The sequence below is a fragment of the Erythranthe guttata genome, chromosome 11 (genome assembly GCF_056151865.1).
Source record: "Erythranthe guttata isolate IM_541 chromosome 11, IM_541, whole genome shotgun sequence".
In the NCBI taxonomy this organism is placed as follows: Eukaryota; Viridiplantae; Streptophyta; class Magnoliopsida; order Lamiales; family Phrymaceae; genus Erythranthe; species Erythranthe guttata.
In genome coordinates this window covers 14,038,515-14,055,210 of record NC_142543.1, presented here as the reverse complement: position 1 = coordinate 14,055,210, position 16,696 = coordinate 14,038,515, and the positions used below count along the sequence as shown (strand labels likewise).

At 34.0% G+C, this 16,696-nt stretch overlaps 2 protein-coding genes and 1 long non-coding RNA gene across 4 annotated transcripts; 2 read left to right on the top strand and 1 right to left on the bottom strand.

Moving 5' to 3' along the window:
* Positions 1-630: 630 nt before the first annotated feature.
* On the top strand, positions 631-3,218 carry LSM8 (Small nuclear ribonucleoprotein family protein). The gene is made up of 6 exons (XM_012995971.2): positions 631-800; positions 1,175-1,266; positions 1,945-1,985; positions 2,077-2,151; positions 2,798-2,850; positions 2,965-3,218. The coding sequence occupies exons 2-6, from the start codon at positions 1,230-1,232 to the stop codon at positions 3,053-3,055; spliced, it is 297 nt and encodes a 98-aa protein (XP_012851425.1). The 5' UTR covers positions 631-800; positions 1,175-1,229; the 3' UTR covers positions 3,056-3,218.
* Positions 3,219-9,808: 6,590 nt separating this feature from the next.
* LOC105971123 (uncharacterized) lies at positions 9,809-11,362 on the bottom strand. The gene is made up of 2 exons (XR_001174018.2): positions 10,423-11,362; positions 9,809-10,172 (listed from the first exon to the last, which is right to left on the bottom strand). It is a non-coding gene; the product is annotated as an uncharacterized LOC105971123 (long non-coding RNA).
* Positions 11,363-13,370: 2,008 nt separating this feature from the next.
* Positions 13,371-15,251, top strand: LOC105971163 (uncharacterized). Of its 2 annotated transcripts, none has more exons than XM_012996013.2 (3): positions 13,371-13,616; positions 13,766-13,904; positions 14,654-15,251. In XM_012996013.2, the coding sequence occupies exons 2-3, from the start codon at positions 13,855-13,857 to the stop codon at positions 14,883-14,885; spliced, it is 282 nt and encodes a 93-aa protein (XP_012851467.1). In that variant the 5' UTR covers positions 13,371-13,616; positions 13,766-13,854; the 3' UTR covers positions 14,886-15,251. The 2 variants fall into 2 exon arrangements, with proteins under 2 accessions (XP_012851467.1, XP_012851468.1); XM_012996014.2 differs by having other exon boundaries at positions 13,583-13,683.
* Positions 15,252-16,696: the final 1,445 nt, after the last annotated feature.

The window sequence follows — 16,696 nt, the reverse complement described above, 5'->3', positions numbered from 1 at the left end:
GATCTGCTAGCGTGTTTTCACACGAGCAACAAAAAAAATTTAAAATAAATAGAGCTCGTGTGATTTTAGGCGAGTTCGATGAAATGAGCTCGCATGGCTTGACACGAGCACAACCCCCTGTTCGCCTAATAACACACGAGCTCCATTATTTTTAATTTTTTTTCAATAAAAACATACGCATTTTCAATTATAAAAAAAAATAAAAAAAAACATATCTTCATCTTCTCGCGTGGTTCTACACGAGTAACTCCATTGTACTCGTGTAGAATCACACGAGTACTACTAGATGCTTCGTTTAAAAAAAAATCAATAATCATAATCTACGTAACGAAACAATAAAAAAAATGTAGAAATTACCTCCGATCTATTGTCGTCTCGGTCGGAATGTGAAATCGAACTACAAAAGCTTGAGACAGTTTGTGAGAATATTTACCTTTTAATTTTTGAAGAATAGTAAAAGTTTTTTTTTTTTTTTGAAGAATAGTAAAAGTAGTGTCTACACGATTAACCGATGCATGCACTGATCATTTCAGTTATATAAAAGAAAAAGAATAAAAAGGGTCCACAGCAAAATTAATCTGAAATTCAAATTCAAATACCCGTAAAAATAAAAATAAAACATTAAATTTCAAATAGATATTTATTAAACCGGAAAATAATCCCACCCAAAAGGTTCAGATTTGCCTCAATTTGTAAAACCCTTGTTCCCTCTCCCACCCACCCCCACCCCACCCCCCACCCCCCACCAAGTTTCCCGATCCCTCCCCCTCAGCGGTAGAGAAACGCGCCGCCGCCTCTTGGTAAGTAGAACAATCATCACCACTGCAAGAAGATTCTGTGATTACTATTCGATATGCTGCTGATTTCATTAAAAAAATAATAAATATAATTATTTTGATGTACGATGAGTTTATTGATTTTGCCTGTATCGTAGATTGTTCGACTCGACTTTTTTTATCTCAGAAAATTGTTCTTCGTCTTGTTAGTTAACTCTAAACGCAATTTGTGTATAGTTAAATTTAATTCTCTTTCAGTTTTCATTTTTCGGCACTAATATATGCTTGTGGTATTGAATATTTCACTTGTTTTCATTTAAAGTTGTTTGTGTGTTTTGGTATGAGTATGAAATATGACCGATTGCGTTTTAACGATAGTTCGATTTCTATTGAAACAGAAATTCGCAGCAGCAGCCCGACATCAAATTGCTTAGGTTGCTTGTTGATAAGAAGATGGCAACTGATGCTGGACTCGAGAATCTCGTTGATCGTATGCACCTCTATTCTCCTCCTCGAATACATTATCTCATTTTTTCTGAGTAATTTCTTAAGTCCCGTTAAATTACGTGGTTTAGAGTCGATTGTTATGCTAGTCGAACTTTAATACGTTGCCCGAATAGGTTTTTTTATGTTGGTGAAAAGATTGTTAAAACCCTTGATGGCTTCTTCGCACTCCCGACTATGCACTCTTGAATTGGGTTGTTCTAACAAGTGAGTAAACGAAAAAAGAACAATAAAACATCGGGCGTTTGAAATGGAGTGCTGTTTTCTTTTACTTATGCTATTTTTGTCGAAGCAAATGATATTGCAGTTTTTTTGGTTAGTGAAAATGTGATTTGGTAAACCTTCTGTAATCGTGTAGCCGATTGCCAATCAAGTTTAGTGAGTACAAACTTCAATCGAGAATATAATCGTAGCAATAGTATTGATACGAAGGTTAGAGCTTCGATTATTTTCTAGAACATCCAAATCTCGTTGTTATGTTTTTAAATTTTATACCTTAGCTGACACGATAGGAGCGTATTAAATGTATTAAATTTCGTCAAATAAAAAAAGAAGTAAACAATGATTCTGTATAGTCTCAATAGTGTACACTTGAATTTCCAGATGTTTATTATATGCGTAGTTTTCGATCCTTGACAAAGTTTTCTTGTTTATGTTATTACAGAAATAATTTCAGTTATCACAAATGACGGGCGGAATATTGTGGTGAGCTTTATACATACATGGGCCAAATAGCAAATTTTAATATTTTATCGTTTACGATATGTTTCACTAAAAACGGTGATCTATCGTGCAGGGAGTTCTGAAAGGATTTGACCAGGCTACCAACATAATCCTCGACGAATCTCATGAGCGGGTTTACTCCACCAAGGTTCGTTTTTCTTGCAAGAATCAAATATGTTGATTGTTTGCCTTGAGGAATATAATCGACTTTTCTTTATCCATGTAAACAATCTTATTCTTTTTTTCTGCATATTGGTCTTCGCTCGTCAATCAAGTTAGATCTTCTACACTAACCCGGAGATCAGCCTAATTAAACCATGTTAATTTGCCCGTACGAACATTTCGTAAGAATATGTTGAGATTATCAAGAGCAAAATGATGGCAGCAGAAGTACTTGCCACTTATTTTTTTAGTCCTCGTTTATTTTATCTCTATTTCTGAAAGTCGGAAAGCAATTAGAAAGAAGTTTTTTGCTAGCCCTGCAAAAATGAAAAAGTTTCCATGAAAGAACTTTTAGGCTGCGTTTTGATTGAAGGATTTCGAATGAATGGATTTGAAATGAGTCCAAATGGGAAGGAATTCTAAAAAATGAGATGTATGGATTTTAAATCATTTGTTAAATGACTCAATCCGACAGACGAATGTAAGAGTGTACTTGTGCTCATATAGTCGAAGTCTCAATCTTATAATTCCCGACATCTGTTCTTTGTACATTTACTCGACTGCTGCTCGTAATTTTAGTTTCGATTTGCCAATCATGTTTTATCTGATAAATCTTTTTCCTCGTTTTTTAGGAAGGTGTGCAGCAACTTGTCTTGGGGCTTTATATCATACGCGGTGATAACATGTATGATATTCTCATTTTGTATCTTTTGAATTATCAGTGTAACTGAGTGTTCGTTTTTTATATTTGATTTATTCTGCTTTCGGTAATCTGACTGGTTTTCTTTTACATATGTAGAAGCATCGTTGGAGAACTAGATGAAGAGCTAGATGCAAGTTTGGACTTGTCGGCGCTTAGAGCTCATCCTTTGAAGCCGGTTATCCACTGATATCTATCGTCTTACGAGCATATTGTAATGAACACAAAATACTGTTAAGAATTGTATGTTAGCTAGAGAGAGCAGGAGAGAGAAGAAAATATGAGGAAGTGATTCTGACATTTTGTACTTATAATTAACCACTATGCTATCTATATTTTTGTGCTTTGCCTTATCATTTTTTATTATTTACAGCTAATTTAGAAACGTAAGAGCATCTACAACCATAAATGTTAAAAAAATGACTTATATTTTTTTTTAGCATTTGAATAGTGTTTTAACAAGCCATTTTTCACCAAGTCTCCAACCATATCATCTATATTTTACCATTTCATTATGTAGAAATGGTAAAATAGGTTTGAAAACTCGGATGGCCGTCCGATAGGAAAGTTCGGCGTATTAAAAGGGAGAAATTTTAGAGAGTAGCCCACACAAATCCTTAAATTTCTTTTCGAGTGAAAATCTCTTTTGAATATTTTCTCCAAAATTCACACATAAACACTCTCAAATAACACAAGAACACTCCCTACTCCATAAAATTGAAGTTTGTTGTTGATTTTTGGCAGGGAGGCTTAAAGAAGACACGAAAATCATCAAACCCTAGCTTTTCCAAGTACGCACGCCAAATGTTCGACGAATTGCTCGAACCAAGTTTGGGGGAAATTTCCGCGCCAAGTCTTCTCCAGTCATCTTCCAATCACATTCCAACCAGGTCGTCCAATAAAAGACCAAGAGGAGAATCTTCAACCCAAGACAAAGGAAAGGGTAAACGCACCGCCGAAATTCCAAGTCCCCACAAGGATGGATTTTGTGTTGATGGGGCCAAAGCCATGTTTAGTAAGCATCAGTTTAAGACGGATATCACTTAGAGGGCTCTCGACATTACACTATCTCAATACAATAATTTGAACCGAGAGATTGTCAAAAGAAGATGGCAATCCCTATGCGCACCGGAAGGCCGAAAATACCATCAACCTCTCGTTAGTTAAGAGAGTTCTACGCCAACAACCGGCTCCACAAAGACGAGATGAGCCTCTCCTTTCGAGCATTGTCCGAGGAGTTCGTGTTGATTGGGGACACTACAACATCAACAATTACTACCACCTTCGGGCCGAACCGACCTCTTGGGCATGAATGTGAGATCATGACACAAAAGACCAAATAGGCGATGTGATATGTGATGGAAGTCCAACATGGATTGAGTACCCGTACAAAGACATGTACGATCTCAGTTGGAAAAACATCAACCAAGAAGGCAAAGCGTGTAATCGTCTTCATTTGTGCCAATTTGATCCCCACCATGTCTTTTACCGGAGTAAATCACGAAAGATGCGCCCTCGCTTACTATATCATCAAAGGCGAGCAGGTCGATATAGACACTATCATTTCTGGTCAACTTCGAACCTCCATGATCAACAACTGGATTGTGCTAGAAAGCCAAAGTACCAACAAAATCGACAGATATCGAAATCAAATGTCGGAAGCCGATTGACGACAAAGCGGCCCAAAAATTCAAACAAGCCGTCCGTGAGGAGCCACTAGCCTTAGCCGAAGTGGGAGCCGTACGTCAACAAGAACCGAGGCATGCAAGAGAAGGCACAAGCTTCACCTTCAATCATCGCTTTCAAAAGAGGATGGAGCGAGAGGCGGTGATTACATGCAATCAGTTGGCCACCTAGGAACATAAAGTTAGTATGGTCGAGGACCTTCAAAAGTGGTCGGGGAAAATGTTGCAGGCAATTGTACGCCACTTGGGTGCGGGACAGCCGATTGCATAGAGTCATGACCTTTGTCGGCGCCGATACTAGAGCATGTGCCTGATCTTTCTGACGACCGGGATGAAGGTGGTGGCAACAACAATCAAGGTGGAGGAGGAGATGGAGGACCGCGGCTCGGAGATGGACATTTCGACTAATCAGATGTTTTCTATCCTTCAACTTCGTGCTTACATTGAGGGCAATGTAAATTTTATGATGAAAGATAGTCAATGTTTGATAATGGAATTACTTGATTTGGCTTGACCATGATTGAATTTTCGGTGAGATTTCTATTTAAAGTAACTTAAGAATGAGTCATTGTTAGGAATCATGAATTATGCATTGCTTTTGTTGAAAATTTTGTGTTTTAAACTTGGTGTTAATTTATGTTATATTATATGATGTTCGGTTTTAGAACTCAACTTAGAAATTTGCGAAGCGAAGTATTGAGTTGAGTAATTTGAAATTTGATTTGGGCCTTCTTTGAACAGTTTAATCCTTTCAAGCCTACATTTTAACATTCTTATCATTTGAATTTTGATTAAGCCTTGTAGAAACGGTGTTCTTTCTTTTAAAGTGGTTATATTAGATGGAGGTTTCTTGATAGATTATATCGTTGAGTGTTGTTTAAAAAAATTGTTTAGTCCTTCTTCTCAAAAAAAAAAAAAAAAAAAGAAAATAGAAGAAGAGGAATGAGCAAAAATTCGAAGAAAATACATCTCGAACCATATCTCAAGAAAAAAGGTGGAGACTTTTAAACTCTTGAGATTCGAGTAGGTTTATAAGTCCTTACGGATGAATCAAATATTCCTCGATTCAAGAAAATAGTTTTTAAAAAATCCCTTAAGTGCAACACTTTAGTCAAGAATGGTTAGATAAAAAAGGAGAAGAGTAGCCATAATTTTTACTTTGTACCAAAGAGCCTAATAATTGAAAGACAAAAAGTCCAAATGATCTTAATAGCTCAATTATTCGATATTAGTAGAGTAGAAGAGTTCGGTGAGTCTTTGGAGTCGAATAGCAACAACGATGATGACGAGTCAACCTTGGAAGAAGTAAAAAAGTGCTACGGAAAAATTATATTATTTGAGGTATGTAAGTTGAATAAATTCTTCGAAAATTTTCTACCTGAAGAAAACAAAGTATTGAAGGCATGGGCGAACATGCCAGCCCCCCTTTAAGAAAAAAAATGATTTTTTAATGCTTTTTTTTTTTTTTCATTCATGTACTTAGTGTATTTGTTCCCCTAAAAATGAAAATAATCATTTGTAATTGATTATTTTTAAGTTTAAGGCCTCGTTTGGTTCAGCTGACGGGAAGGGATGGGATAGTATAAACACAATAGGATTACACTGTACTGATAAGGGTAGATCAATCCAACCTCATGTTTGGTGTGGAAGTTTACCCCTGAAGATTGCTCTACGGATTATGTCAATCTGGTATTTGGTTCGAAAGATTGAGTGGGATAGGCATAGTAAACCCCTATTTTGCCCCTGCTTTGGTCTTTATAAAAGGAGAATATTTTCGTTCCTAATGTATTTCACATTTTATGTTTGTGCTGTTTGTCTAAATTTCCCTATTTGTTTTCCCGTTCTTCCCATAGCTTCCAGTAATTACGATTAAGTTTATTTGTCTTTTAATAATCACGATTAAATTACTTTAATTCATTTAAAAACATGAGTAGCAGCAGTACAAGTGCATTTTAGGGTGGTCGAAGCGTCGCTCAATGCGGTGTTGGAGGCGGTCATAATCATCCTCTCATCTGTCTTTGCGGTTTTGATGTCGTAGTCCAAACTTCATGGACTGTGGCGAATCCAGGCCGCCGATTTGTTACATGTCCGACCAGAGGTGTAAGTACTAGATTCCGTATCTAATATATCCTCCTCCATTTGGAAACATCGTTAAAAGGTGTGGTTTCCGGTTTTGTTTTTTCTCTTGCAGGCTAATAAATGCAAGTTCTTCTACTGGTGTGATTCTGAGGTTTGTGATAGGGCTAAAGCAATCATTCCTGGATTATTGGACAAAATCAACACATTGCAATTATCATTGGCTACTGAAAAGAAACGTTTGAAAAAATGGAAAAACATTGCAATGTGTACTTCGACAGTTCTTGCATTGTGTGTGTTGAAATATGCTTTATAATTCGGTTGGCCTGCATTTTAATTTTTTTATTTCTTTGTTGTTGTGATAAATCCCCTCAAGTTGTATTGTGTGATCTACTACGAACGCGTTGTAATATCTTTATCTAGCTTCTCGAATTTTGTTATTCTTTGATGAATCGGGAGATTTATACATATCAAGCGTGGATCATTTATTGAACGTGCATGTAAAGCCTGCAAAACCATGTACATGAAGCATGGATAATTTTTCACGGCTACAAATGCAAACTGGCCAACCAAGATTTTCTAATAGGAAGCACAAACGACTAAATGTGTTCGTATTCATCCTAAGATTTTTATGACAGATTGAATCATTCAACCCAACTATGTATGTGAGATCTTTGATTTGGTCAGGGATCCTACTTTTCATACTGTATGACCTAATCGTACCCATTCTACTAGACATAGAACGACGAAGTCTAAGCAAACGAATTAATTGTGTGAGCATCAGTAGAAGTGTTTTCATCTGGTCAACTACATTATACACTGCTACGACTAATACCTCTCGTTCAGTTTCGTTCGCCATTAAATCGGGCAAATAGAGCTGTCACCACATGAAAAATTGAACAAATAAGCCCACCAATTAAGCAATTCAAACAGGACCATGAGACTACACACATATGGTCACATTACACTAATTATAAACAAATAGATCCAGAGTAAATAATTATACACATGTCAAACTTTTATTTAATAAACGAGTTAGACCTGCATACAGCTATACAAAATTATAACAGACAAAAAAAAATTATGAAACAAATACAGTATCACAACAACATATATGTCAGTGGGTATACTCGTGTATTTGCATACAAAAAGAGAAAGCTCAACAAACCTATGCAGCTCAGCAATAGAGACAATGGAGACCCCCAATACTATAGCTAATCGCAGACGCGTCGAAGGGTAACTTTAGCCGGACAAGCTACGACCGTCAACCAGTCGTCGGAGGGGATGTAGACATTTCTAAACAACTTGAACACGAAAATTGAATGTAATTAGAAGAGTCGTAAAAGAAGTAAAATTGTAAAATGATTGGTAGATTGATTTACGGGAAAGCAATTTGATGTTTGAGGGAGGCGACCATAGCGAGAGAGAAGAAAAAAACGACGATTAGGGCTTCAGCAATCGAGTTTGAGGAGAAGGTATAGTTATATACCCGGTAATTGAGCAATTTACGAGTTGTAGACGGGGGCAAAGAGTCATTTCACATTCTAATTATGTGGGGACGCCAGATGGGATTATCTCAACCCACCTTCCCTGGCATGATGCTGAATCACGGAAATGAGGGATACAAACACGGGCTGAGGATCTATCCCGGGTTTATAACCCACGAACCAAACGCCGGTACATGGTGGATTAGGAGATCAATCAATCGTAATCAATTGAACCAAACGAGACCTAAGTGTATTAGTAATGATATTAAAGTCATATTAAGGTTGTGTTTCAAATGCTTTTTTAAAATGATTATGAGCTTTTTTATGTTTAAAAAAACTGATTTTGAAACAAAAAAACTCATAATCACTTTGTAAAGTGGTTGCAAACACCACTTAAATAAAACAAATTCAAATAATTACTTATTTTATAGTCATTTTTCCAAGTTGTTCCAGAAAAAAAATTGGGAGCGCTGTCCCTGAAGCCCATAGATTCTCCGGTAATTGTTTCCAAACTTTCGCCCCCCTACAAATTGTTGTTGGATCCGTCCCTGGTTGAAGGTAGACACGACCACGGGTCAGATCATGTCCGGGTCTGGATCCGACTTTTAGGGGACCCGAAACCGACCCGTGGGGAGGTGGGTCTGGATCCTAGGTATCCACCCGGGCCGAGTCCAGGTTGGGTTCGGGTCCAAATTGATTTTTTTAATTTTTTTTCTCCAAATAATTAAAAAAAGTAAATTGAAACTTAAAAAAATTTAAGATTAACTTTAAATTCAAAATAAAAAAAGGTTGAATTTAAACACTAAACAATTTTAGAAAAATTTAAACGACTAAGACCTCGAGACATAAACTAAATAAAATATAAAAATTTATATTCATTTTGACTCCATACTTTTGGTTCAACTATTTACACAAAAAAAAAAAAAAGAGTAAATTAACATAAACCACATATTATTCGAACTTGACTGTTGCTTCAATAATAAGGGTCCATTTGATATACACCCCTAGAATGGAAAATATATAGGGATAAGTCCACCCCTAAAATTCTTTCTTTGAGATACCCCCTGGAGGGGCAAAAGTACTATTGTGCCCTTATTTATAATTTTTGCCCAACTGCATTCAGCATTTTGACAACTGCATTCAGCATAATAGCCAACTGCATTCAGCATTTTGCCAAATGCATTCAGTATAATAGCCAACTGCATTTAGCATTTTTGGAGCTGCATTTATCATTTTTCAGAATTTTTAATAAAAAATTATAATTTTTTATTTTATTATTATTTTTCATTTTTTATTTTTTATTTTTATTATTTATTTTAAATTTTTTTATTTTTAAAAATTTTCATATTTTCTAATTATTTACTTTTTTTAATTATTTTTTTAATTTTTTAATTTTTTAATTTTTAATTTTTTAATTTTTTTTTTAAATTTTTTTTATTTTAAAAAATATTTTTTCTATAAAATTTCCTGTACATAACTTGACTACATGTGCCTATAGTATATATAGTCACGTACCTTTTTTTTTACTCCAAAGTTATATCTAGTCATGTACCTTTTTTCACCCCAAAATTATATAGTTATATATAGTCGACCAACTATGTATACCGCTAATTATATACAAAAAGTAACTTCATCGACACCAACAACAAAAATCACAATTTAATTATTGATATTATAAATCAACTTGTACAAATATAGATCGAAATAAATATTGATATTATATATCAAATTGTACAAATATAGATCGAAATATACAATCACATGCATATGTTCTTCAATAAAGAACAAAATCATCATCATCACTCAATATTAAAAACACACATAACCCAGACATGACTACATGTTACTATATGTTACTATATATGACTATAGTAACATATAGTAATGTTACTATATATGACTATGTAACAAATAGTCAGGTTACCATATATGTAGTAATGTTACTATATATGACTATAGTAACATATAGTCATGTTACCATTGATGACTATAGTAACATGTAGTAAAGCACTTCTCCCCGTCATTTCTTACTGTATAGAAGTGGCAAAAACAACAATCCCTGTAGCAAAGAAAATACCAGTTAGAGAAAACGAAAAGCAAAAAGTCTTGCGACAAAAAAAATACAAGTTAAAGAGAAAAATGGAACATGCGAGTTAGATTACACGAAAAATACAAAAAAAATGTTAATTTTTTGTACTGAAATCGACTACAAATGACTATAGTATACTACAAATTCTATAGTCATATATAGTTATATGTAGCCATGACTACATATGACTGTATATGACTACATATAATTGTACATTCACCTGACTCTAATCACCCAACTACTGATTAAGTTTCTACTACTGATAAACAAAGCCCTCTCACTTAAAGCATTTCGCATCATCTTCAAATAAATTAACCATATTCCAGCATCGACCCACACATTCAACGAATTAGGTCAAAACTTCTGCATTGGAGCACCCACTGAAACTGTACAATCTCAAAACCGAATCAGAAACATAATCGGACAGAATAAGAAACTATGAAAATGTCATTATCAATCGAATCTCATCTAATCCAAATTAATCTAATATAAAGTTGATTAGCAGACCAAGCAACCCAAAATTACATATTAAAAAATAGATTAAAACATGGAATGGTCTTGTAAGTCATTCTTCAATGCACAGAATTCCACCCAAGTAACAATAATAATTAGGGGATATAAGAAAAAAAAATTGGATCAAGAAATTTTATGCAGAACTTGAACAAACCTTCATCCATTAACACTTCAAAATTGAGTGGTGGTTTTTTTGTGGAACAACATCCTTTTCTTCTTCTTACCAAATGAAGAACAAAAATTCAAATAAAAATTAAACTTACAACAATAGATCGTGTTGGTAGAGTTCTCATAGGAGAAGAAGGAGGAGGGCCGCGTCGAGGTCCCGGAGTTTCATGTGCGCGACGGGGTGCAGCGGTGTTGCGGTGGCGTTGTTGTCTCGATCAAAGTGGTGGAGCACGGTGAGATCCGAAAAGAGGTGGCGGCCATGATAATTTTTGGTGGAGGGACAGAGACTGGAGGTGACGGTGAGTGAGGGAGAAGAAGTTCGGGAGAGGAAAAAATTATCTCAGAGATTTCCATGGAGAAAAGGGGAAAACAGAATAGAGAATGGCGAGAGAGATAGAGAGAAGAATGGAGGCGGATGTTTAGAGAGGCGTAGGATTAGGTCATTTATAAAAAGGGCAAAATAGGGAATCCATATATCCTAGGGGTCTCACAAATTTCTGATATCAAATTTGCGACATATTCAAAGTTTTCTCCTCAATAACACTGTTAAAGCTAATAAATCAGAGTGTCAGCTGGGTCATGGTTGGACCGGTTCAACCAGGGTCCAACCGGGTTTTTACTTATTTTGTATTTTTTATTAGTTATAAATAATTTTTAAGTGATTATCATAACATATTTTAAAAATAAAATACTTATCTTTAACATGAATCTAAAAGATTTAATTTAATTATTAATTATGTAAATATCATTGAATATATGGAAAAAATAAATAAATAATTATACGTAAATTAATTAAACCATTTGAAGAATTTATTTTTTCTTTCTAAGAGGAACCAATGGAATAAATTAGAATTGATTAATATACATTAAGACCCACCTAAATTTGTATGAGTTGTATGTATATATTTGTGACTATTTTTTTGCCACTTACTTTTTCACATTTAATTTTTGTAGGGCAAATGGCAAAAAGGCCCATCACATGGGACTTAAATGTATTTTAGTCCACAAAAAAAACAGTCTCTCAATTAAGCCCATTCCCATGTCTTTAGTCTAAAATACCCTCAATAATATAATTTTTATCAATTCCACCCATTATGATCTAACTTTCTTAATATTACACATTGACCCCGGATTTAAACAAATATATCACATTAACCCCCAAAACTTTTTTTTTTTCAGAAAATAATTTTTTTTCTGAAATGTCCAGATTCCGGCGTTGACTTTTTTTTTTTTTTTTTTTTTGAAAACTTTTTTTTTCGTGAAATTTTTTCCGGTGGGTCAACCACCATTGACCGCCGGTCTCCGGCGTTGACTTTTTTTTTTTTTTTTTTTGAATTTTTTTTTCTTAGAAGAAAAAAATATTTTAATTAATATTACTGTTTTAGCTACTAAATTACTGTCTTAGAAAGTAATATTACTGTTTGGGACAGTAATATTATGAATATTATTATTTCCGAACAGTAATATTATGAATATTATTTTTCCGAACAGTAATATTATTAATATTATTGTCTAAGACAGTTAAATTACTGTTGAAGACAGTAATTTAGCATCTAAGGCAGTAATATTAATTAAAATATTTTTTTAAAGAAAAAAAAATGAAAAAAATCCAATTAACAGTTAAATTACTGTCTCCGACAGTTAAATAACTGCTGGAGACAGTAATTTAGCAAACGAATACAGTAATATTAATTAAAAATATTTTTTTTTAAGAATAAAAAAGTCAATTAACAGTTAAATCAGTGTCTCCAACAGTTAAATAACTGCTTGAGACAGTAATTTAGCAACGAATACAGTAATATTAATTAAAATATTTTTGAAAAAAAAAAGTCAATTAACAGCTAAATTACTGTCTCCGGCAGTTAAATAACTGCCGGAGACAGTAATTTAGCAACCAAGACAGTAATATTAATTAAAAAAAAATTAAGAAAAAACAAAATTATAAAAAAAAAAAAAAAAAGTCGACCGGTCTCCGGCGGTCAACGCCGGAATCTGGCCGGAAAAAAAAACAATTCAGAAAAAAAAATATTTTCTGAAAAAAAATAAATTTGGGGGTTAATGTGATATATTTGTTTAAATCCGGGGTCAATGGGTAATATTAAGGAAGTTAGAGCATAATGGGTGGAATTGATAAGAATTAGGGTTAAAATTGGGGTCAAAATTGAAATTAGGGTTAAAATGGTTAATTGATGAAATTGGGCTAAATTGTGGTGTAAATTATGAAATTGGAGTTGAATTGAGTTTCAATGAATTGGGGATAATTTTGGTATATATAAAAGGATTTTCCTTATTTGCAAATAAGTTTGAATGGGTTGAATTTATTTGAAAGACAAAAAAATTGGATGTCCCTCTTTTAATTAAGTGCCCTTGTCATGGGCCTATTTGCCATTACCCCATTTTTGTATTCTCTTTTAAGAAAACAAACAAAAAAAAAGTAAAAGTAAACCCTACAACTATTTTTCATCCGCCGTCAACTACACAGGCCACAACACTCTCTTCTTCTTCTTACCAGATATGAATATTTTTGAAACAAAATAGCAATTTTCACAAAAACCCGGTTATTGATCCGGTTTCCGGTTAAACCACCGGTTTCCCGGTTTTAATCCTTCAGATCCCGGTTTTGATATTTTCCCGGTTGAACCGGTCAGACCGGCCGGTCCGGTTTTCAATCGTAATTGCACCTTTTAGACACTACGACGTCGTTGAAGCCCCCTCTCTCTCTCTACTTGAGAGGTACTTGTCCCTTTTCTTTCTTCTTTCAACTGCCCAAGAATTATTGACTTCAAAAGAACACATTTTGGTATGTGGGTTTTTGTAAATTGCACAGAACTAATTATGATTCGTTACTACGTTTTTTTTTTTTTTAATTTTTTTTCTTCTAGGTGGTGGATTGGCTGTAATTTTGTTTTTGGCTGATGAGATTAAGATTTGGTGGGGGAAGGTGAAGAAATCAGTGAAACTGTAATTGAAGATGTCTGGAAACGAGGATGTGAAACAACTGAAAGATTGCTCTGTATCAAAGTTGGTATTCCTTTTTATCTCTCTCTGTTTTATTTTGTGTAAATTACGAAAAAGCCCCTCCTTTTTGGGTAATTACAACCACCCTCGACTACGAATCTTGTTATGCGTCCATCCACCATGCGGTGTCAAATTTAGTTGAATTTTCTAGATTACGTTGGAATATACTCTAGTTTGTACCCGTTTTACCCCATTCGAGCTCCACGATTTGAAACAATATGATCGTAAAATGTGTCTTTAGGCTTGTAAATATTGCATCAGAAACTGCATTTTTGCAGAAAACGAGTACAAATTAGAGAATATTGCACGGAATAATGAATTTGACACCATAAGGATGGACGTGTAAGAAGATTCATAGTTGTTGATGGATGGTTGTAATTACCCAAACAAGAGGGATTTTTTATAATTTGGTCTTACTTCAGAGATGGTCGTAATTTACCCTTTTATTATTGTACATTTTGAAATTACTTTTTTTTTTTTTTTTTTAGTTCATGATGAGTTGCAAAATGTGTTTTCTACGATTTTGAAATTACTAATCCACTTTGTGTACGCAATGTTTGTGTTGAACAATTTCAAATTCATCAACCCTTGTTGTTGGAAACTATCTTTGCCGTGCTTTGTACCGAAAAGAAGTTCCCTTTCATATTCAATGAAATCATATTTGCCGTATTGTTCGAGTGAATATAGTATTTGTTATATACTCGATTTGTTTTTTTTTTTACTGAGATTTTGTTTACACGAACGTTTTGCAGTGCATTGGGCACATGGGTATTTTCGGTGGCTGGTGCTTTGATAGCAATACCGGTTGGTATTAAACGGAAATCTCTTGCACCACTTGTCTTCTTTGGGACAACTGGCACAATGCTCGATATTATCATGGGAGTTACTGCCTGTGAAAGGGAACACGCCGAACGCCAAATGCAGCTTTTGGAAGCTCAAAATTCTGCTTCTTCGGCTGCAGCCAACGACGGTGACGAGTATTGACGAAGTTAAATTATATGCAATTTAATTAATTCTCCTCAAATTAGTTTGTCTTAATTTGTTGTAAAAGACCAATGGCCGGGGATTATAAGCTGTAGATTGAGATTTTTACATGTTGATTTTCCATTCTGAATTTCAATAAAGTGTAATTACGAAAAAACCCCTTATTTTTGATAAATTACATCCAACCCCATGCAGTTTATAAATTTCTTACATCCACCCCCTACAAAAGGGTGTTAATGTAAGAAACCTACAAATTGCAAGGGGTGGATGTAATTATGAAGACATGAGGGGTTTTTCGTAAATAGACCTTACCTCTGATGGATTGTAATTTACCCCTTCTTTTTTTGGTCCTTATTTTTTTCATGACTGAAAGTTGTGTTTAAAATATTTTTTGCATACATCAGATTCACATGAATGAATGAGTGTAACACCCTGTAATTTATGCTTATTATATAGGGATTATTAGTGAGAACCCCAATACATTAGGATATATTATGATGGATCGCTCCCTTTTCCAATAATAGTGAAACCCCCCTTAATTGTTTAATTAAATTAATATTTATATAATTATTAGGTGTTATACCTATATTATCCCTAATTAACACATAAAACCCTAGCCACATCTTTTTTACTCAACAGCCGTTGTATCGTCAAATATTATCTCCATATCTTCTTCTCTTCTTCTCTAACTAGAACTCTGCAGCGTCGGAGGCGGCAGCAAGCAGAGGAAGAAGGCGGCACCACATCTCGGCAACGATGAGAGAAGAACCCCACAACCGCACTGACGCCGCCACTCCTCCATTACACCTCCGCCTGACTTCCACTCCTCCAATTCAGTTCTGCACCGTTGCCGCCATCTCATATCTTCCATGCGCGCGATTTTAGGGTTTCGTTTGGTTGAAGATTGAATTAACAGGTTGTGGCAATCTATATTTTGTTTTTTTATTCGTTCTAGGATTTCTCTCCATTGTCGAGTTGAAGGGATGATGTGAGGAGGGCCATTCTAATTGATTTTCTGGCAATGATTCGTCATCCTCTAATGCTTGGATCTTGTTAATTGAGGAGCAATTCTCTGAATTTTTTATTTGAGGATTTTTTTATGTTGGGTATGTTACACAATAATATAGTTGTTTTTCGTTATTCCGCTATTTTGTTTATAGTTGTTTTTGAGAGATTCTAGTTGTTTTCGACATTTTTAGTTGATTTTTGGATTTTTTGGTAGTTGATTTTAATATTTTTATAGTTTTTTTTCAATAATATGATCTGCTGGAAAAATTAAATTGAAAAACATTGGATTAAAAAAATGAAAAAAAAAAATTGTACTTGATTTATTTTTAGTTGTTTTCGACGTTATTTAGTTGATTTCAATTTTTTATAGTTGTTTTCAATAATATGTAGTAATTTTTCCATTTGGTTAATCAGTTGGAAAAAAAAGTCGAAAAAATAAATTAGAAAAATTGAAAAATTAATAGTAGATTTTGCAAATGATGTAGTTGTTTACGGGAATATTATATTTGATTAGGGAAATAAACAAACAAAAAAAGTAATTTTTTCAGTAATTTATAGTTGATTATGAAAATAGTTAATTTTTAAAAAAAATATAATTGTTTTCAGAAATTTTATAATCGATTTCAAATAAAAAACTGAAAAAAGTTCAAAATTAAAATCAAAAATAAAATTAAAATAAATATTTATAAATAAATAAATGAATATTATAATTAAAAAAAATTAAATAGGCATTAAAGTAGTTGAGAGTGAAAAATACGGAACAAAGGGTAAATTCGAGAATAAAAAAAAGTTGGATCTATCAC